Here is a 20,961-nt window from a genome sequence, read left to right as displayed (position 1 = left end):
CAGTTTGATATGAGCGTAAGGCATACATATTTTCAAATACACGTTTATACAAAAAAATATCATACAATTACATTTAGTATAAATGAACAATGAGATAATAAAGAAAAGAAAAAAATACAATTCTAATCTATTCACATACTCCCTACATATTTTCCAGCCTTTTATTCAGTTTCCCTGTAAACAAATAATTGAAATGATACAAAAATGTCATATAAAAACTTCCAATTTAGGCTACAACGAACCATTTTCATTTTGTGTGACTGCTGCTGTTGTTTGCTGTCGATATCTCTGCTGTAAGGCACCGATTGGGTTGTTGCGGACTGACTGCACAAACAAATGAGCTAACGTGATGAAGCATGACACTTATTGTCCCATTAGCTTGTTCATGCATTAACATACAGATCGCACTCAAAATGAAGATTGTCATTTGCCAACGACAGAAGAGTAATTCAGTCTCATCGAGCTGTTTGGTCCACTAAATAACATCTGCTGTGAAATTATTAAGGCAAGTGTAGTTGTGTACTCTGCCCTCAATCACTTCCTTTATTTGTAAATATAACATTCATTATTTTATTCAAATGGAGCTTGCCAGTGATTGTCAATGTAAATCTGCAGCGAGTCTGTGGGTGACAAGGATGTGATGGTGGTCAGGTGGGAGATCTGAGTCAATGATATGCTCTCCATCGTAAGGGTCTCTCAGATTTTGTATCCTCGTTGTGTTGATGGGGCTGCTGCAGAAAACATCTGCACGTCTACGCGTGAGTGTGCACGGAAATGCTGGAGAGGTCGTTCCTGATGATCTCGTTAACTGCAGAAACAAACAAGCAAAAAAAAAAAAGAAAAAAAAAAGTTGCTCATGCTTATTAACCAATCACAATGAATAACAATCCAGATCATAAAAACACTATTACATTTAATGTAGAAGGGTACCCAGGAAGTAAACACATGCAAGGCGTGACAGTGAATCCGTTCTGCTTCTGGTCAAATCAAGTGAGCATACTTTGTAATTAGTGAGACTATTAACAAGAATAAAGAATTTAACATAAGTAAACATGAATTGTTCTTTTTTATTTGATTACTATAAAAGTTCCAAGGAAACATGCTGATTTGATCAGATGCAGAATGGATGCATCGTCATATTGTTTTTAAACCGGCCTCCTCACTGTGTAAATCTGAAGCCGCACGCTCAAAGTTATGTACAGGGGAAGATGGAGCTCTGATAGCTAAGCTGTTATATCAGCACCTATACAGGTGGTGGCAGCAGTCTGTTTGTCTGGATGGAGAATGAAATTAATTTTGCTTGTTCCCTGATACGGTTCTCTCTCTTGTTCAGTGACAAGTAATTAAAAAAATGATAAATTATCCGTTTGCTATAAACACTGTGACAAGCAGAACGGGGAAAAAATATATTGTTTCTCATTGCTTGTTTAGTGAGGCTGGCTTGGATGTCAGTCCTCCCCACATGGTCAGTAGCAGGCAAAAGACTTATTTCCTTGTCTCTAACCAGTTCAATGTGGACAGAGGCAGATGCAGACACCAGCAGTGGTGGATGTTTAGTGGTGTGAATGTACCCAGCTTAATGTAGATATAGTCTCAGTGGGTTCCCTGCATCAGAACCCCAGAACCCTACGGATCGAGGGTTTGCCACATGGTTTTGTACTGAGTTAAAGTATTATATCAGTCATTTAAAAAAATGTATCACATTAACAATCCCCATCCAGACACTACAACCAACAATGAATTGCCTCTACTCATGGGCAATGTGCAACCTGGATTAGCTTATTTATCTGTGGTCTGAAACCTCCTTTTGATTAAAGCCAGACCCAGCGCTCCACTAGGTGGATCAACATTACATTGCATAGTTGGCTGATTTAAGCTAGAGTCAGCTGCACATGTGTGACACCTCTGTGCATGATCTCCTCTTCGTCAGAACCAAAAAGCAGTAACAATTTCTTCACCAACTAATTTAGCGGTGTATCTGGAATATAAATAAACTAATCCTGGTTGCAGACTGAAGGAAATCACCCGTGAGTAGAGGCCATATATTGTTAGTTTGTGTTTGTATGGGAATTTTTGAATTAGTTTCAAAAAAGTTATCCTTTTACACATTAGGATCAGCTTGCTTGTCATGGTTAACAAAGTTAAGCTATGTCCGTCTCTTCTTAACACTTTGCTTTAAAAAAACCAACCAACAAAAATATCCACTGCAAGGACTCTTCTTTATACTCGTACAACATTGATATGAACTTGCTGTGTCTGTTATCAGTTTTTTAAGTCCATTATCATTTTAGTTTTGGGTTTCTATGCTGCATATTTTGAAATGAATGTATATGTCTATATGAAATGTGCAGCCAGGTAATATTAAAAAAGTAATAACAAATTGCAACCATTATCAGAGGGACTGAAGTGAAATCCAGCACAGAAAAGAATGTTCTAATCTAATGAATGTACTGACTAAGTTTGTACTAAGAGGAATGACACGATGCTTGTGGTAAATTTTGAATTTTGCTTCAACTGTGGGAAAAAAAAAACGCAAAACAAGTGTCAACACTGAATACTTGGCATAGACATGGTCAAGTTGAAAAAATACGGGATATCAGTAGTCACAGTCCAAACATATCAATGTTATTACTAACCTTTAAAACTCATATCAACACAATGCACTCATCTCTGATTTTTTTAAGTCATCGTCTTGTCCTTCCTGCACTAGTTCCTGTGCCTGCGCCTTTCCCACAGTCGGGCAGACACACATCTGTCCCCTGCCTTTATCTGCACTGTGTTCTTTGGCAAAACAGAGGGAAGTGACTGCGAAGATGGCGAGAGCTATGAGCCCTACGGCTCAACGCAAACAAGGAGCTCCTCAGTTTTAGAGTTTGCTGTGATAAAGCTGGCTGATGTAGACACCGAGAGAAAGAGTCTGGTGAAAACCACCATCTGAGACAGGAAGTCCACCCACTCTGAGGTTCAAAGTAGGCCCAGAGTTTGTTATCACTAGATACTGACGGGTGAATGCCGAAGCATCTGCACTAATCAAGAGAAAAACATCACTGACGGAAAAAAACAAAATACTGACAATTTCACTGTTGAAATTTGGTGAAAAAAGCATCATTTTCTACTTTTGCTTGTACAACAATGACACTGTTGTCAGCTAATTTGATTTAGCGCCAGTTAGGTGCAGAAACACCGCAGTAATGTGCATGACCAAAAATAAATGTGACATTAAAAAACAAATGGTGTCACATGTTGAAGTAGCCCACGCACCGACAATAGCATGCGCTGCTTTCTCTATGCAGTCAAACACCCACTCACACACAAACAGGTTGGTTGGGACTCACCTCCCTAAACAGGAGGAACTCCCATCGGAAAAATCCAACCTGTGCCAACACTGCTGGCACTGTTTTCAACCCTGTTCTGCTCTGGGCTAAACAGACATTTACGTGCGGGGGGTTATTTTTAGCTCTGCCATCGCAGGACATAAAAGAAGCACGAGGACATGTAACAATTAAATGATAAAACTTTAATTTGCTTGTCTCTGTGAGTCAAGGTAAGAAAACAGCTCTGGGTCATTTTAAAGAGAAGGAAAAACCCAACAAATACAGCCTGTATTTTACTCAGTGGCTTCTTCTCTTCTTTTCAGTCACCGTAAAAAAATTGTGACGTCTTCTCCACCCTCGTGCTAACTGTGGTGTTATTTTGCTGCACTTTATCAACTAATATTTTCCGTTGGCATGCCCGATGATGTTCCATTCTGAAGAAATGACTGATAAAGAGAGACGAAAGGTAAGACACTGGCCTCTGTGTTTTCATCTTTCTACTCTTTCGGCAACGTGAGAATCTCAGAAACAGGATGTGGCCAACTGTTACACCACAAGACAACACCAAGGTGCTATTTATAGCTGCATAATGGTGTAGCTCGTCACTATTTTGTTGCAACAACTTCTGGGAAATGAAGAAATTTTGCTGTGAATGATAGATAAACACATAAACAGGTAATGAGTAGGTAATACCTTCGTGCACACGCAGCATTTGAACACTTCAGATTGTTTTTAGCCAACAGTTCACGCAAAATCTAAATGAAATAAATCTTAACTATTTAGTTATTCGATGAATTGAGATGACTTTTACATTTCTAGATATAAAAGAATAGAAATCTCTCGAAATCTATTGATGCTGATGTTCTGCTTTTACTTTTAAGTCAAACACTTCCACATGACATGTCTGCCTTACCTTTTATGAAGTGACTAGATAACCACAAATATGCAGCACAAGGGAAGGCAGTCAGACATGGGGAACATTTTGTTCAGAGAAGAATTCGGCTCTAAAATTCAATCCCTCACCTAATGTGGATGGGCAGGGGTATAAATACATTATCTCTTCTGCAAACTGGGCCAAACTGGAAAAAGAGTCTCGAAAATAAATTTTCCACTTCCAGAATCTATGCATACTGTAAAAAAACAACACTGTTAAGTGTTTGTCCCCGATATGTAAAATGATTAACACTTGGTGGCATAGCATCTCTCTCAATAGCACTGGAAACTTAATTTGTTTTTTTTTGTTTTTTTTTCTTTACAGTTGGCCAGGTTAATAATGGAAAGATGTAACCGGGAGGACACCCTCTCATTACTACACAAAAACAGTGGAAAACTCAGCTCCAAATATTCCCCTGCTGAAAAAAGAGCCCTGTCTGTCTTAGTTAAACAGAGTGACATCCTTTATTAGCTGAAGCGCCAACGCAATCAGCCAACCACAGTCCGGACCTGTCAGGGCTTATACTCAGGGCAGGGCGGCGTGGAGATCTATTTCAGGCAGGTGTGACTGTGACACAAAAATATGACTGAACTTTACTACAATGCCAGCCGTGCTGAACAAGTTCAATGCACAATTCCGCGTCTTTGTTTGGGGCTAACCGTGTGTCTTGGCAGTGACTGTGCAAAGTCCACGTGGAGTAATACATCCACGAGTTTGCAGCAGATTCTAACAGTACGAGCCAGGATTTTACAACTTTGGAAAGCTACTGACAACTGTGTTTTTTTTTCTTCAGTCTGGACAATGGCGAGTTAAACAGTAGAACGAGTATTTGTAGCAAACGCTGAGCCAAGTTTACCTTTATTGTCCAGGCCTGTGCCAGACTCAACGCAATGGTGTCACTGAAATAATAAAGCGACTCTGTGGAGCACTTTTGAATTAGACATTGTAATATGGATGAAATATAAAAAGAAAAATCGTTATTTTTGAGGCTTTAATGCCAATCAATCTTTTAAACATTTCGCAACTTCTGGGCACCAGAAACAGCTGTAAACATAGTGAAATATCGCAGTATAAGTCCACATGGCAGAATTATATCCAACACTCACTCTGCTTTTGGCCCCGTTTTCTGTGTTATTGTCCTGCAATTTTGCTTCTTTTTTATCGAGTAACCCAAACCTGAGCATTATGACCTCATTTGGCTACTCTGAGAATTTAGCATGAACCTGAACTGCGCTGGGGATTTAGTTAGCATTGTTAGAGGAGAGCACTGTGCATTGGGGTTCGATAACACTCGGGCTTCCTCAGAGAACAGTGGATGCCCTGTGGTCTGGTGAGACGCAGAGCCTCGAGGCCTGAGAGCAACTCCGAGGTTCCTGCTGTCGTAACACGATCTCCTTCAGCAGAATCAGGCCTGACTGGCAATGACCTGGCAGACAGTGACTTCTTCCCCCGGTTTCCCTCAGCTGACTATCCCAAAGACAACCTCTGAACTCGGAGGTTGTAACGGAGGCTTCCTGCCAGGGACTGTTCTCACTTGGGATCTCTTGATACTGAAAGAGTGGAGGTCACCTTCCTGAACTTCTCTTACTTTCACTGCATGAATAAACTGCAGCTGTGTTAAGGTCAAGGACCTTCACACTGTAGAAAAGGGGAATGTCTTCCTATGCTTAGTTGTATCACTTGTATTAGCACATCAGGTTTATGAGAAAGAGGAGGTAGCTTCCTTCTATTGTGCCACTTAGACTCTCAGCAGCGTGTGAGGAAGTACCTCTGAGTCATAGCAGCGCTTTCATATAAACACAGATAAACATTGGCATCAAATCTGTACGAGAGCTCACAGAGAGTAAAGGCTGCAAGTTAAACCTCATCTGAACTTGTGCTTTCATCTGAAATTGATTTGGTGGGGAAGCCAAACTAAAGCTCAAACTTGCTCGAGAGAGGCAATTGAATTTCCTGCTACATATTACTTTTGTTTCCCCACTATATCAAATCTTCTCTCTGCCTCAGCAGATACACTTAATGGACAATTTGCTGCCTCCCACACGCGGCTCAAAAGGCTGGACGGAAAGGTTTGGACAACGTCACTTGCTGATTACCACCGGCGTCAAAAATAGGGAGGGGGTCAAAGGTCGGAACACACATATAAATAAGGCACGCAGAGAAATAAAGATAGAGCGACTGAGAAGAAGGAGCAAAATGTAGGAAGACACAAGAAATATTCCCACAGATAAACACAAATGGTAAGAGACCAGGCATTCCACTGATGCTTCAACATGATAAAGTGCTTCATAAATTCATTTGAGCCCTGCAGGTAGACAGCTTCTAATCCATTGCAGGGATCCCTTTGGGCCTAATGATGTGATGATATGTACCGACAGCATTTTTTTGTCCCCACAGCTCGGTTGATGTGTAAAGCCCTGGGCTCTCCCATGTGGAACCACTCAGTCTTCACAACTGACAAGGAGAAGGAGAAGAAGAAGAAGAAGAAGAAGAAGAAGTAGAAGAAGAAAACAAGATAAAGCTACAGAGTGAGAGATTTTGTCTCCTCTGAGAGAACAAAGGCTTTTCAGGTGCCCTGCTGCAGCTGTGGAGACCCCACTGTGTCCATGACAGCAGCCAATCGTCGTATCACGCTGCTGAAGTCAACAAGGCTGCCATGACATTTATGGTGTGGATGTAAAGTTATGGAAAGCGAGAATACTGTGAAAAATGCTGATAAGTAAGGACATCATTTCCAGTGGAGATGGGGGAGATATCCACCCCTCCCATATCAAAATCTTCCCAACTCTCACATTGGTTTACGCTCTAAAATCACGCTCCACAGACTCTTCACACTACCAGACTGCCAAAATCAAGAGGAGTTGATAAAAAAGTTTTAAATGTGTGGACTTTGTTTGCCCCATGTTTCCCCTTTTAGGCTATTGCCCTACACTCTGATTTGTGGAATAATATACACACTGTAAGATGAGGCTACAGGCATTATTCAGGGCTGTAAAAATACTTAATATGGATATAGATTTTTTGTTATTATATAGTTGGTTTGCTCCTAAAATGATGCAAAACAGCGTCAGATCAAGAAAAGGCAGCAATGTATATTTCTGCTTTAAATAAATAAATGAATTTAACAGATAACTAAAAGCTGGTAGCATATTGCATCATTGTCTGATAAACAATTTCATTATATATGTGTTTTGTTATGTTTGTGTATTTTGGTTTTTGGTCTAAAGCTACTCTCAGAAGTCCAACCTATAACACTGACATAGGAGAAAGTTCCAGAGAAAGAAGAGAGCTGCAAAAGCTGGGACGGTAAACAGAGGGACAATGACACAGACAAAAGCAAAAAAGCAGGAAGCAGCCTGTGTTGCTGTGCATCTGTAAAGAAGAAAATAACTTAATTCAACAGCTCACAAGCAGCCAGAGCAAAAGCCAAAAGCCAAGTGATATGATCTGTCTTTTGGAGAGACAAAGGGAAAAGAAGAAATAAAGTTTGGAGTGTAAACAGTGAGTGCTCTGATGTCACTGAAGACATTTCAGATCAATATGTCTGCTGCTGTTTTTAGACAAGGGCTCACTTGGAAAAGAGAGCGGGAGCAGCCTTGTGTAATAACAATGACTTATTCTGGAGTGAAGCAGGGATCTAGACTCCACCTGTGAGTCTCTGATGTGCCTCACTTGTGATTGTTGGCTCTCTGTACTCTAATGAGCGGGACATGTTACCAAACTAGATGACCGGGCCCAGGACAGTTTAGGAGTCTGCCTAGTCCAGATTAAAATGAACTAGGAATACTGTGATCCAGGCACGCCAACAATAAAACAACTGGCTCCAAAATTGGAAATCTAAAAACAACAGCTTTTATTGAAAGCCCCACCACTGATGTGCTTATATTGGCTGCAGTGGTGCGTAACCTCTGTCTTTGATCTTACATGGTGTGCTGTGCCTCTCCCTATCTCACCTCATTCTGTCTCTCTTTGGGAGCCTGCCACTTCCCTCTCCTCCTCCTCCACCTCCTCCTCCTCCTCCTCCTTTCATTTCCTCCCAGGCCCAGGAGGCCACGGGTGTGCTCGCTCAAAGTCGGTCTCCAGGGAGGATGAGGGGGAGGTGTTTACAAGGATGGAGCTGCTCTCCAGTGCCCTCATCACTGACTTCTCTGAAATGGTTACGTAGTTGGTCCGGGCTGCAGGGCAAATGATAACAAAATCAAAATAATTGTATAAGTGTTTGGAATATGTAGTTTAAAGCATATTTAGTACAATAAATAATTATACTTTCCAGCATATTTACATAATGTCAGCATAATACTGTTACAGTATAAAAAGTGCTCGCCACATAACAACCAACAGCTACAGGCTATTATTGGCTTATACAGTATATTTCACTAACAAGTTATATTTTTAAAACGAAACTTTATTATGTCTGTGGTGTTGCTGATTGGCTGTTGTGTGGGAATTGTTATTCGGTAGACTGTTCAGTGCTTTTCATGGCCATTTTATGGACAAATGTAGGTTGCTATGTTGTTGGGTTTAGACTGACCACACACACGGTATCATTATGTCGTCTTCAACCCACTTTCATACAGAAGTCAGGAATTGATAGGTTAGAAAAACTTACCAATATTACAAAGCAGGGTGGGTGACAGATATCCACCAATGGTTAGTGCCAAGAAGGTGAAACCACATGGTGTTTTAAGGAGCGGAATGTCAGCACAAATGATTACAACTTTATGACACTTGATGACTTTGTGAAAAACCTCTATATTAGGAACCTCCAGGCTCTGGCCTGACCCACCACTGAGAGTGCAGTGTCTTGCCCAAAGATACTTTGACACGTGGAGCCCCAGAACAGGTACTTGACTGCCTTGCTCCAGTTTTCAGCCAAAATCAATTTTGTTTGACTGCTGTGTACCACAGAATACCATAACAGAACTAACCAATCAAAGTGTTTATCCAAAGCAAACATAAAAGTAAAAAACGAAAGAGCTTCTCACATAAAGTGTGTATAGATGACTCATTGCTGTAAGAAATCAAAAGCTCAGTTTCACACAATTGCAGAGCATAACCACGTAAAACAAACACCAGAGCCTTTAAATACACCAAACTGAGTGAAACAAACACATCTTTGTAATTGGGATATGAAAAGAAGCAGATCAAAACTGTTAGTATGGCTCATTTCAAATGGGTTTATGGTAAAATAACTCAGCCATCTGATAAACTCTCTGTGATTAATTAAGAATTAGAATCGTATGCTCCTGCTGAGGCTAATGCAGCCAGCTTGAGATTCCACTGGTTTTCAAAATTGCACAGAGTGAAAAAAAAAAAAAAAGAGCATACGGAAACAATCATATTTTGGTGGGTTGCAGTTGTCTCAGTGAGAATTTAGCTCTGCACCTGCATATAACACGATTTACAACTGCATTTGTATTGGGCTTCTTTCAATGACTTGTTGCCTGTCAGTTGTAATGCACGATTTCAGAATTGTTTTCTTTCATTTATATATATAGAGAGAGAGAGAGAAAGAGAGAGAGAGAGAGACAGAGAGATATGCTTTTCACTGTGTCCAAAAAAGCTTACACCAGCGTGAACTTTATTGTTCACTATCCATCACAGACAGATGGCTTAGAGAGAGGCTGCTTCCTGTTTTTTAGTGTGCACGTCTGCTTGTGTGTGTCTGTAGCAGCACATTATGCCCTTTGGTTAACCTGTCTGTTTTTCTATCTATGTAAATACATTTACATGTACATTTGCTTGTTATCCTGTGCTAGCGATATGCTAACACTGGGCAGTTATTCAATTGGTCCCCAGGCCTTTGCAAAAGTTTTTAGAATTGTCCTGTCTTTGTTTTGTGTAGCAATCAGGCAGAAGGAAGCAATCCTAGACTGGGTTGTAATAGTAACATTTTCATGCATTGAGCATCTTTACAGCGATAGTTAGAGGCTTTGCTGTAAAGTCGTAGAAATGGCAATTACTCACATACTACTGGTAACTAAAAGCCCCTGTCTTTTTGAACAGCCCCGCTGAGCTTCAGTGATGTGACTCTGCAGTGCAGCTGATGTGTGATCTGATAAACTCCGTCTGTTGACCCCGAGAGCTGCTCTACAACTGTAAATCCTCAGCACCTGTAGGGAATCAAACTGATTGAGTAGGAGGTCGCCTGGGGGCACAGCGTGGACTTCTACAAGTAGATCAGTCCGGGGTAAGGTGGGAGGCAGTGTTGGCAAATGTTCTACTTATCTCCTTTTCACCACCCTCCACCCTCCTTGAGTTCTACAGACAAGCTGTCATCCATCTGGAGACCGTACAGGCTGTCTCAGAGACCAAAATGAGGACAAGCATATTCTCGCAGAGGCAGTAGCAGAGACACTTTCTGTTACTTGTAAATCATACAACCGCATTTTCGCTGCCTTCTATTTGCACTGTGTCATTTGTTTGAGATTTCAAAGTGGCTGTGGGGCCCAGGGAGGGAACCCTGGGCCACTTGAATGCCTTAACAGAAACAACAGCCTAATATTTTACTTACAATAACAATTTAATTAAAACATACATGACATTTTTATTCACACATTCTGTCCTTAGGAGCTGAGCTTCCCAACTCAAGCTCCCTGTAGATTTGTCATGGCTGATTTACTACATAGGCAGAGATGTTTGTTTTGTATTCTACTAGAAAGAACTAGTGGATTTGAGCAGCCTAAAAGGAGAAGAAGATGTCAGTTTCATGGCATAAAACAATTTTAACAGTAACTATCAGAGGACCTTCAAAGAGTGCTGAAAAGTTAATACATAATTAACTTTTAAAAAATTACCTATATGCTATTAACAACCACCCAAAGGGATTTACATTGAGCATCATGACCACTTCCTTAACACAGAAGTGAAAGTGGAACTTCCAAATTTGTTGTTTCAAATCCCATTGCGATTCCTAATATTGCTAATAACTAAAATTCCAGCCTTGGAACGCAGCCGTTTTCAACAGTATGTCGTGTTATTTACTCGGCGTACTAAGATAAGTACTGTGGGTTTTTGATAAATGATCCAATGTCATTGGTTTTTCCAATATTTAGGTGTGTAGCGGCTTTTAGGGAAAAATCCCATGAGCCCCAAGAGTTTGAGGGTTAAATGTCACGTCACACAGAAGAGACGAGTCCACGAGCGAGTCGACGGGTCGCAGCGAGTTCAGACATGTCTGGAAAAACACCAGGACAGAGAGACCTGAAGCTGTAGAAGTTTCTTAGACAGCAGAGATTACAGCTGCAAGGCTCGAAATACCAAAATACTCACATAGTACATAGTACCACTGTTTAATAGTTTTATATTATAGAATGGTTGTATAACATTTAAATGTGTAGTATAGAGATTAATCCAGTATTTGGTAGTGTGGTGAGTGGAAGATACTATAAGACTGCTGCTGCCATCAACAGAGGGGCTTTGTGCAAATAGTAAACAAATGTCAGATTTTTATTTCGGATTTGAAAACGCTAGTGAAAGAGACATCAATTCCAAGTTACAAGGAATAACATTTTGTAAGTATGAGGTGGGATTCGATCGCACGGCCTTCTGTATCCCAGCCTGATGCTCTACCTATTGTGCAACCAGGCCCCCTCACCAACCCAGGGAACTAGTAAGTTCTAATTCACAAGCCTGAAAACTTTCCGCTAATCAGTGATAAATGCTGTTTGTTTCAGAGCTAAGAATGCTGCTTACTTTTTCACAATGATGAAACGTAATTTAACATAATATCATCTAATATTACATAACAATATAATATTAATTCTTTCAATTGGACTTGGTGGGAAATAACAAATTCAGATTCCATGTTGTTATTGCTTCACACCGACTTAAAAATGTAAAAACAAACAAGCAAAAAATATCTGTGCACGTGTGGACGAGGCCTTAAAAAGCTCACACTGCACCAAGACTTGAAAGTTTGGCTATTTTAGAATAGCTAAACACACAGCGCCTTGAGCGAAACCCTTTTGATTTAGAGGTTTATGTTGTGGCACTAAATGCTTTCATCACTGAATCATTGCCTCATGCTGTAAAAAAAAAAAAGGCTTACTGAGCATGAAAGGATTTCCCTATTTGTTAGCACGTTGTTTTGATAGGAACTGAGCTCAGCTGGGTACAGTTGGGAGAGTCAGGGGATGCATTGAGGTTTATAACTGCCAGGGGTCAGATGTCAACAGTAGGACACTTGCAGTTCAGTGGTTATGATCATTCCCTCCCCTGAAGTAAAACCATTCACCCACTGCTTGGTCCACTGGTGGGAGAGGAAGAAAATGTGAGCTTTAGCTTTGACAGTGTTTATCTTTATTTGACTTTTAGTACTTTAGTTTTAACATCTGCTAAAAGACAATGTGTGCGTGTGTGTGTGTGCCTGCATGTGTGTGTATGTGTGAAGAACAGGGGCAATGACAGAAACTGCCAGGAAAAAAAAAAATCACCATCTCATGCTAGTTTCTTCCACCTCAGAATTTCCCCTTAGCCTGTCTGTGTGTCTGTCTCCTTTATTTCTATGACTGACCTGCTTCTTTTCATGCTTGCTGAATATTCCTGGACGTAAGGACATGATGACAATCTACTGACTCCACTGTCTTAAAACCCTAAAATACATATCTGCACTGTGTAGAAGTCTAGTGGAGATAGATTGATTATGGCTATAATAATTCTTGACAGATACATTTTTTGTTTACACGCCTGTAGTTATAATGATTTGTTAATAGGTTGTAACACTAAAACAGGACATGTGCATTTGATTCACAGTCTTAACACAGATTATACTAGGACTCTTACTTTTTCAAACTTTATATCTGCATTTCATTCCACGTCACAAGAAATATTCTGTCTTCCCTCTGCACCCTTGTCCGCTGCTTCTATCTTGATGATTTTCACTCCCACCCTCTACTTTTTGAGGTATCTGCACATGGAGGATTCTGCAAACTCTGCCAAGAGTTGCAAAACCCAACGGCTTTCCCCATCCCAAAGGGCTGGATCAGACTTCTCTGTTGACATCCGTCGCTACAGGATACTATTTCACTGAGCTAACAAATTTCACAGGGGGAGCTGTTATTAAGTGGTCTGGGATAGAGACCTGGTCCTGTTTACTGATGCCGCAAAAATGTACATCCCCTAAATACTGATCAAAAACACCACGACTGCAGGGGCAAGCATCTCGGTGTGGCTATTATGGTCGAATGGAGGATCCCCTCCTTGAACCACATTCAACTGTCTCTGACTACTTAAGTGTCCTTAAGTAAGTTCTGGGGGTGCTGTCCTAAAACTGATCCTGACCTCTGACCTAAATGTAGGCAATCAAGAAAGAAAGCCATGTCTTTTAACAAACTGAATATCCTTGTTTGGTGTTTGGTGTGCGCTAGGACTGTATGAGTTTTCCATGTGTGCATAATGTTGATGCCAGCAGGAAATATCCCAGATTCAAGACGCATTTATGGATTCTGTGACTGTGCAGCATTTGTGGTGTTCACAGTGAGATCCCTTGGGAACATGGTAAATGCAGTAGTGGTGTAATGTTTGCAAAGACTAGAGAATGGCCTTTTAATCACCAACAGACCAGAATAGAGCACAATTGTCCTGTCAGCCTCTGAAATGACCAAAGACAGTTGAGTTCTGTACTTGCCACAAAGACCTAATGAACTATGGATGCGGAAAACAGCAAATATTGCGATTTAAAATGAAACGTAAACAAACCTAAAAAAAAAAAAAACCCACAGATAACGTCTCGGTCACTCTCATCATGGTTTAAACGCAACCCTCACCAAAGCACAGATAAGGAGCTTGTGGCCCTCTCAGAGAAGGGCATAGTGATAGTCCTGTCAGAGCAGTCGACCGCACTGACATTTGTCATACTGTGATTCAGTAATGAGAGTGTCTGGTGTGAGGTGGTAGCTCCATGATCACAGAAAAATACACACAGGAAGATCCCAGCCAAGCCGCAGGCCCTGTCTACGTCCTGACCCACTGCGATCCGTGTGGCTCGGTGGCTTTTTTTATGCGTGTTTCCTAAACCTCAGTATGTGAACCACATAAATGGAGCCCCTAAATGGCTGTGTCAGGAAAAACTATAGGAAATAGATGACGTATGATGAACTGAAGGAATATAGATTTAATGAATAAACTAATATGTGTCTGGACCAGGAAGCATCTACTGTATCTTGTGGTTTCCCTCTGCTATATTTCATTGTATTTATGATTTGATTGTAAGTTTTAAGTTTCGCTACTGATATCAGGTTACTGGTTTCTATACAGAAAAAAATAATGAGAAAAAAACAACACACAAAATCTTTAGAGTAGCAAGTCTGGGTCATTTTCTGGCAAAAAGAAACACAGAACTCATTCGAAGTTTAGAATTCAAGTCCATCTAGATGTGTGCGTGCATCAGATCTCAGACACAAAAGAAACCCAATTTGTTTAGATAATTTAGCTCCAGTCTTTCAGCAGACACATTCTTTTTCAGTGACTGTGGATATTATGACGGAGCGACTAAAACCAGACCAGTTCTTTTAGCTCAGTTGCCAGGGTTCGGGGTGCACACACACGCACACACACAAAAGTCAATGTATTGCAGTAATAAATGGGTTGAAATCTTGCAGATTTAGCTTGGTGCCCTTATCAAAACTAATATTATTCCCAATGCTTTTACAAAGAACTAAAAATCAAAGTGCTATAATACTGTGACCCCATTGCCACTGTCATATGTAACCACTTAAGTCCAATTATGTGCTAAACTGCAAGCAATCTTGGAGAACTGTGTCTAAAATAGCGAGTGGGTCTCATAATATGTAACAACGAAAATCTGTGATTGCAACCAGGAATCTAAAATCTCTTATGCTGAGCCAAAGGGACAGAGATAAAAAAGAACATAAAAGGAAACAGAGGGTGCTAAGATAATCCAGAGGACTTCCGCTGTATACAGTACCTGCAGTGTAACGTCCATACTTCGACAAACTCACTTGTTTCAGCAGACTGTTATCTGCTTTACAAGAATGACTTCAAGTTTCCAGCTGTGTGCTGCTACGGTTTATAAAAATTGTTTTAAAAACTGACGGTGGCTACAAGTCTCATTTCCACAATTAACAGTTTGCAGGATCAAGCAAAAGCTTCATGTCTTCCAGTTAAATTTTATAAGCTAATTGCACCAATTACCTAATATTATTCACAGCCCACAACCAGATTGACATAGATCTTCACATTTGCTTCAGAGCACACTCCTTCAAGTGCTTGCTGAGGTCTGAAATATATACTGGGTAATTCAAGCCTGTTTGATCGCAATGAGAAGAAATGTAATCAAATCTATGGCTGATCCGAAAAGTGCAGTTGATGATTCACAGCTTGGGCAATGACTCTCAAAGACCAATCCAAGAGTGCAGCCACCTATTAATTTTTCCTCTGACTATAAAAGTTCTCCAGCAAGTCCACAAACATTTACTTATACCTCATCATGCCAAGCGCTGCCAAAAAACAGGATTCCTAATATGAGAAGGCAGTAATAACGAGTAGTATAAAAATCCACATCCTCTTTGTAGTCATAAATAATAAAAAAGCCATTGCCCTTCTTCTTGTACCTGTCAATATCACTACGTCTTGAGGGAGACTATGTTCTTGGCATTGCACTTAACCACTAGACAGCCTTTCTTTCTGTACACTATTAGCTTGGGCTTGACCTGCTCCCAAAAGGTCACAGTGTCAGAGGTGATGTGCATAGGCTGTCACTGGCTCTGACAATGCTTTACCGTCTCGCTGACTCCTCCAACAATGAGAGACAAACACACTCACAAATACACGCTGTCTGAAGCTGCAGGAGGGGCTCTGCTTTAGTGAGTCCCATTAGACACTTCAACATGCTCTTTAATGAACACCCTTCTATTCCCCCAATCCCCCTCCCCGCCGCCCCTCCCTCTCTTCTGTCCTGCTTCAGTCCCAGAGCCAGCCTTGCGGCACATCCAATGTTAGCAACTCAGCATGTTTTCATGTTTTCAGCACGGTGCGGACGCACTCTCAATCATCATTAGGGGTTTTGTGGAGTCCTGGGGTCTGGGCAACTTGCCAAAATGCGTAAAAGTTTCCATGATGAAAGCCTTCAGAAGCATCGGCCATCGATAGAGATCCTCAAGAAGGTTACAATGCCCCTTTTTTTGCTGCTAGGGGGAGAGAACTGGGCTAACAACAATTCTGTTTTCAGTTTGAGAAAACAATCCTGGTAGAGTTTCAGATGCACAAAGCTTGAATTGAGGAGGAAACAATCACAAGAAAAACTACCCAGCAAAACGAGGCAATCAGAGAACATATGTCAAATGTTAGAAATCAGCAGAGGCTGAGTTGCAGTCCGTGTTTTTCTTATTTTGTGGAATAGGGGCCCTCTGTTTCCCAGAGAGGCAGCTGCTAGAAATCTGGCTCTCTGATTACCTTTAGGTGCTTTGCTGTGTGTTGCATTCATCTGCATTTCAGCATATCACCCATCACAACAGCAGCTAATGAGACAGGACACATGGGAGCTGCCTCACAGGACCAAACACCTAGCCCCAGCCAGCACACTGCTCTGCTCTACACACATACACACACACACGTCCGCTGCAAAATGCCTATGAGCACCAGGGAGAAGGGATCCAAATGAGGGGTTTGCAATGCAAATAATGTGGGTGACATGGTCCAAAACTATTAGAATGACACACTGCATGCTTAAATGTTTATATAGATGGGCCTGGTTGTCAATGCTTGTGTCAGACAAGAGCAGGTTTGACAACACCAGAACTTGATGAAGTTCAGCAAGTGGGAATAGCTTACAAGACATTACGTTAAAAACTACAGACCACATTTGTTACAAGATCTATCATTATATACCCTGATCTCACTATATTGGTGTTTTGCTCACAGTCATGTGCCTTGTTAAGTAAAGATAGTGGGCAGTGAGTCAGTACACAGTATATGAAATGGTTTTATTTTGGCCCCACCACACGCTGTTTATGACAGTGAGTCAACAATGCCACGGGGCACAGCAGTGTAGAGGTTTCATCTTCTTCTTGCTTCCATTCTCTAAACTGTGCTGATCTCTTCCCCTACTTCCAGGTGTGAAAATTAAAACTAAAACATGTGAGATCCACTTAATGAAAACGGCTGCTCCAGTGTTGACCTGAATGCCAACTGGATTCATCCTATATAATATCTTGTTGCAGACACCAGAATCCTTATTTCATGGCTTGCAGTGTAGTTAGTAAGCTTCAATCACAGCAGAGGGAAAGGTTTAGCAGATTACAATGGAGCCTGTGTATGGCAGTCAGGAGGTTTACATCGTAGACTCCCTGCAAAGTAACCAAGCTCCTTGCAGTACAGTAGCCCACCATTGATAAGTTAAGTGATTTCTCAGGGGCTGTGTAAAATCTGGGACTGGCCAGAGAGACACATTTCCTCTGGCTGATGAGAGCTGGAGGCCTCAGTGTTTGAGCGTGGGAGGCGCTCCACTCTTGGGGAAGATCAAGTGTGCTCCCGCAGACTCCAAATCACCGGCCCCCAATTGCTGGGGAGGAACACTACTCTACATGGCTGGCGTTAAATCACTGCTGCTGTGGTGAGGTCATCCGCTTGTCTTCCTTCTCTAATGGAGCGCTCAGCTCGCTAACATACGGCGGTAATGCGTGCAGACGGGGAGCGCGACGCCCTATGAGCTGCCTTCCGATCTTATTTATTTTAGCTTAGAGCTCATTTAAAGGGTTTGGGATAGGGCCGGGCCCGGGAACAGCAGATGCCTTTGGAGTATGCTGTTACCACCACACACTTACCAGGACTCCAGAAGCTCACCACAGATGCTTACGCAGACATTAGGTGATGCAAAAAGGCAGCACATTGAGGTTTTTTAGGGGCTGCCTCACTGTCCTTGGTCAATCAATACACATTCCTGTGCATCCCTAATGCAACTGTAATCACTGGCTGAATACATCTGGCCACCGGGCTGCAGGAAGATTGCGTGTGCTAAAGTGACAGTGGATAGAGTAGTGGGAAAGAGAAACAAGGTTACACGATTTCTCTTTCACACTGCTGCTCTGTGTAAATTTGGTGTGTGTCCGCTCCACCGGTGTAAAAGGACCCGTGGCCAAACCAATTAAAAACACAAAATTAAGCTCGAGTTTCACATTATTCAGTTACGTTGAAATGAAAGCTTCTGTCTGCCCTAACTGCTAAACTGGTAAGAAAGAAAAAATTAGATTTTGGGATTATGCATCAATGCTACGTACCCAAAAAAAGAAGAAGACAAGATAGAAGAAAATAACAGAGGAAGAGGAGAAAAGAAAAGGGAAAAGTTGGAAATCAGTTTACAGAGACGATAACAGACAACCCCCTCCCTACCCCCTCCTCTTTATTGTGTTTATGAGGTGAGGACTAATGGGACTCATCAGGGCTGACAGTTATGCTGACAACTGCATTTCAACTCAATTACAGTTCCACAGCAAAACTCCCATGGTCCCCTCATGCCTATCACCCTTCTACTCCCAGAGCTGTTGAGTGAAGTGTGCACACACTCATGTATGAACACAAGCATACGCACACACCACATCAGTTTAGTACTAAACAAAAGGTAGAGTTGCCCCCCTTACTCCTATTAGTATGCTGGGGGATTTTCACATTTCAAACTGGCACAGTACGAATCTGCATCGTAACAACAAGTGGAGCTTCTGTTGACACAGATAACAGGTTGGTGACCTGAGAGACATAATGTGAGATGGACACAGGAGGCAATGAACCAGACCATATGGTCTCTTGGGTGTGACTGGTTTCATTGCCAGAGGGAGACCAGTGACCCCACAGTCTCCCCTGATGACGACAGCTGCGTGGCGCAGACTCCGTGGGGAAAAGACGGGAAAACAAACCCTCTGTCTCCTGCCTCCCAGCATCCCTCCCAGAAATATGGGGTTGGGGGGTGGGGTTGGCTTAGTGCAGGAAACCCCTACCCATTGTTTTGCTTCCTTCATTAGTCGTTGTGTCAACAGTTTGGATCGCTATGCGTGTGCCGCTGTTTTTGTTCTGCTGCACCCCGACCGACCTCAGTGCTGTGATGTTTTGACAGATTGTTTCAAAATTCCATCAAGGCAATTTCGTGTTTTAAAGTACAGCAGCCACTTGGACAACACAAGCTGGACCGCACGTTACACCAAAAGCAAACAAATCTGCCAGGTCTAAAATTAAACAAATCTGACGTAAAACTGCTGCCAGAATTTCATCAGGAAATACTGAGAATTGAAGCGGGGCACAGCTTTGTGTGGTGGCTTGAAGATAAGCCAAAGGTGTTAAATGGGTGTGAAATGCTACCTAAACAGAGATGGACACAGAGCTCATAAAAGAGAAGCTTTCGTCTAAAAAAAAATTAAAATAATAATACTAATTATAAATTGCAAACTTGCAAACCATGCATGTACACCTTTTTTCTGGTAACTTACCATCATCTAGGTACATCTGGTCCAGTTCCTGGGGCTCCTGTTTGACTGTGATGGCCATTGAAGGGGGGCTGGCATCCTCAGGTATAAGGTGAGGTGAGCTCCCTCCAGCTTGGGTTGAGTTGGCTGCTGCGTGAGCCTGAGTGGGGCTGTAGGCCTGAATGAATGGACTCTCTGCAGTCCCACCAGGTGTTGAAGGGTGGGATATTGGGGAGGATGAGGGGCTGCTGTTGGCATAGACAGGATGGTAACCATGGGGTCCTGGGCTGTTGAGGTGATTGGGGCTGCCATGAGAATGGAGCATCCCTTGGGAAGAGTTGTGGTCTGGTGAGGCTGGGTGGGTGAGGCTGGGGTGCCCAGGGTTCTCCTGGATTGGTGGCACCATGGGGCCCGGTGGTGCCGTATGGCTGGGGCTGTTGGGGAGGCACTTGCTGTATGCCATAGGGGAAAGGTCATGCAGGGTAGGGCTGGAGCTGGGGGAAGACGTTGGCATTGCAGCATGGCGAGGTGGACAGGGAAAGCCACTAACCAGGCAGGCATCAGGATCAGCTACAGGCATGATGGGAGTGAGCCTGGGCTGGCTGTAGTAAGGGTTTGAATGCATGGTCAGCCCTGCAGTCCCCAGAGAATCATATTCATCACTGGGTTCTGTCTTTATCATCGGCACTGAGGGGGAAAAAAAAGTAGAAAGAAAGGTGGATATTAAAAAAAAAAAAAACGTGCAGGGGATCCACGTGGCACAATGAGTGCGCGAGCAAGGCTGAGTAAAGCAGTGAGCAGGCACAACTGTGGCCAAAGTACCCTCCATAATCCAAACAAACAACCACCAGTGGATATGGGCTTAGTGTCAACTTGGCTGAGTCCTCTAGCAGAGAAACCCTCACACTTTGTACCCGCCACCCCTCTTTACCGCATCATGAAAAAAAAAAAGCAAAAGAATGGAGGGGAAAGAAAAATGGTTGAGTCATCAGTGTGGAAAGCCACAGCTGGCTCTAATAACAAATAAGACCTATTTTCTTTGGACTCTCCACCAGCTCTGATATCCAATAAAAGACTACTTTAAGACACTATGCTGCTGCTGCTGCTGTTGTTGTTGCTCCTGGAGGAGCCCAGGACCCTTAGGTTTTCTCCACAATGTAGAAGTAATTGTTTCTCTCAGGACCTCACTCTCTCTTACCAGGGGGAGAGAGTGAGGAAGAAAAGGAGATGATTTGATTTTGATTGGGCAGTCTGAGCTTCTCAGGGAGCTGCAGAGATGTGCTTGTGGTTTCAGGAGGTT

At 42.2% G+C, this 20,961-nt stretch overlaps 1 protein-coding gene and 1 long non-coding RNA gene across 4 annotated transcripts in view; one reads left to right on the top strand and one right to left on the bottom strand.

The window, feature by feature from the left end:
- LOC137130706 (nuclear factor of activated T-cells, cytoplasmic 1-like) overlaps positions 1-20,961 on the bottom strand; it is a 57,486-nt gene continuing 36,525 nt past the window's right edge. For both annotated transcript variants that reach the window (XM_067511196.1, XM_067511197.1), the window contains exons 9-10: positions 19,686-20,348; positions 1-808 (exon numbers count right to left, since the gene is read on the bottom strand). In XM_067511196.1, coding sequence (XP_067367297.1) covers positions 753-808; positions 19,686-20,348 — 719 coding nt within the window. In that variant the 3' untranslated portion in view covers positions 1-752. The remainder of the gene's footprint in view (positions 809-19,685; positions 20,349-20,961) is intronic.
- LOC137130707 (uncharacterized) lies at positions 3,133-9,193 on the top strand. Of its 2 annotated transcripts, XR_010914880.1 has the most exons (5): positions 3,133-3,544; positions 3,638-3,780; positions 4,573-4,809; positions 6,259-6,488; positions 6,646-9,191. It is a non-coding gene; the product is annotated as an uncharacterized lncRNA (long non-coding RNA). The 2 variants fall into 2 exon arrangements; XR_010914881.1 differs by lacking the exon at positions 4,573-4,809 and having other exon boundaries at positions 3,136-3,544; positions 6,256-6,488; positions 6,646-9,193.

Source organism: Channa argus, chromosome 7, assembly GCF_033026475.1.
Source record: "Channa argus isolate prfri chromosome 7, Channa argus male v1.0, whole genome shotgun sequence".
NCBI classification, from domain to species: domain Eukaryota; kingdom Metazoa; phylum Chordata; class Actinopteri; order Anabantiformes; family Channidae; genus Channa; species Channa argus.
This window is presented reverse-complemented; position numbering and strand designations above follow the sequence as displayed.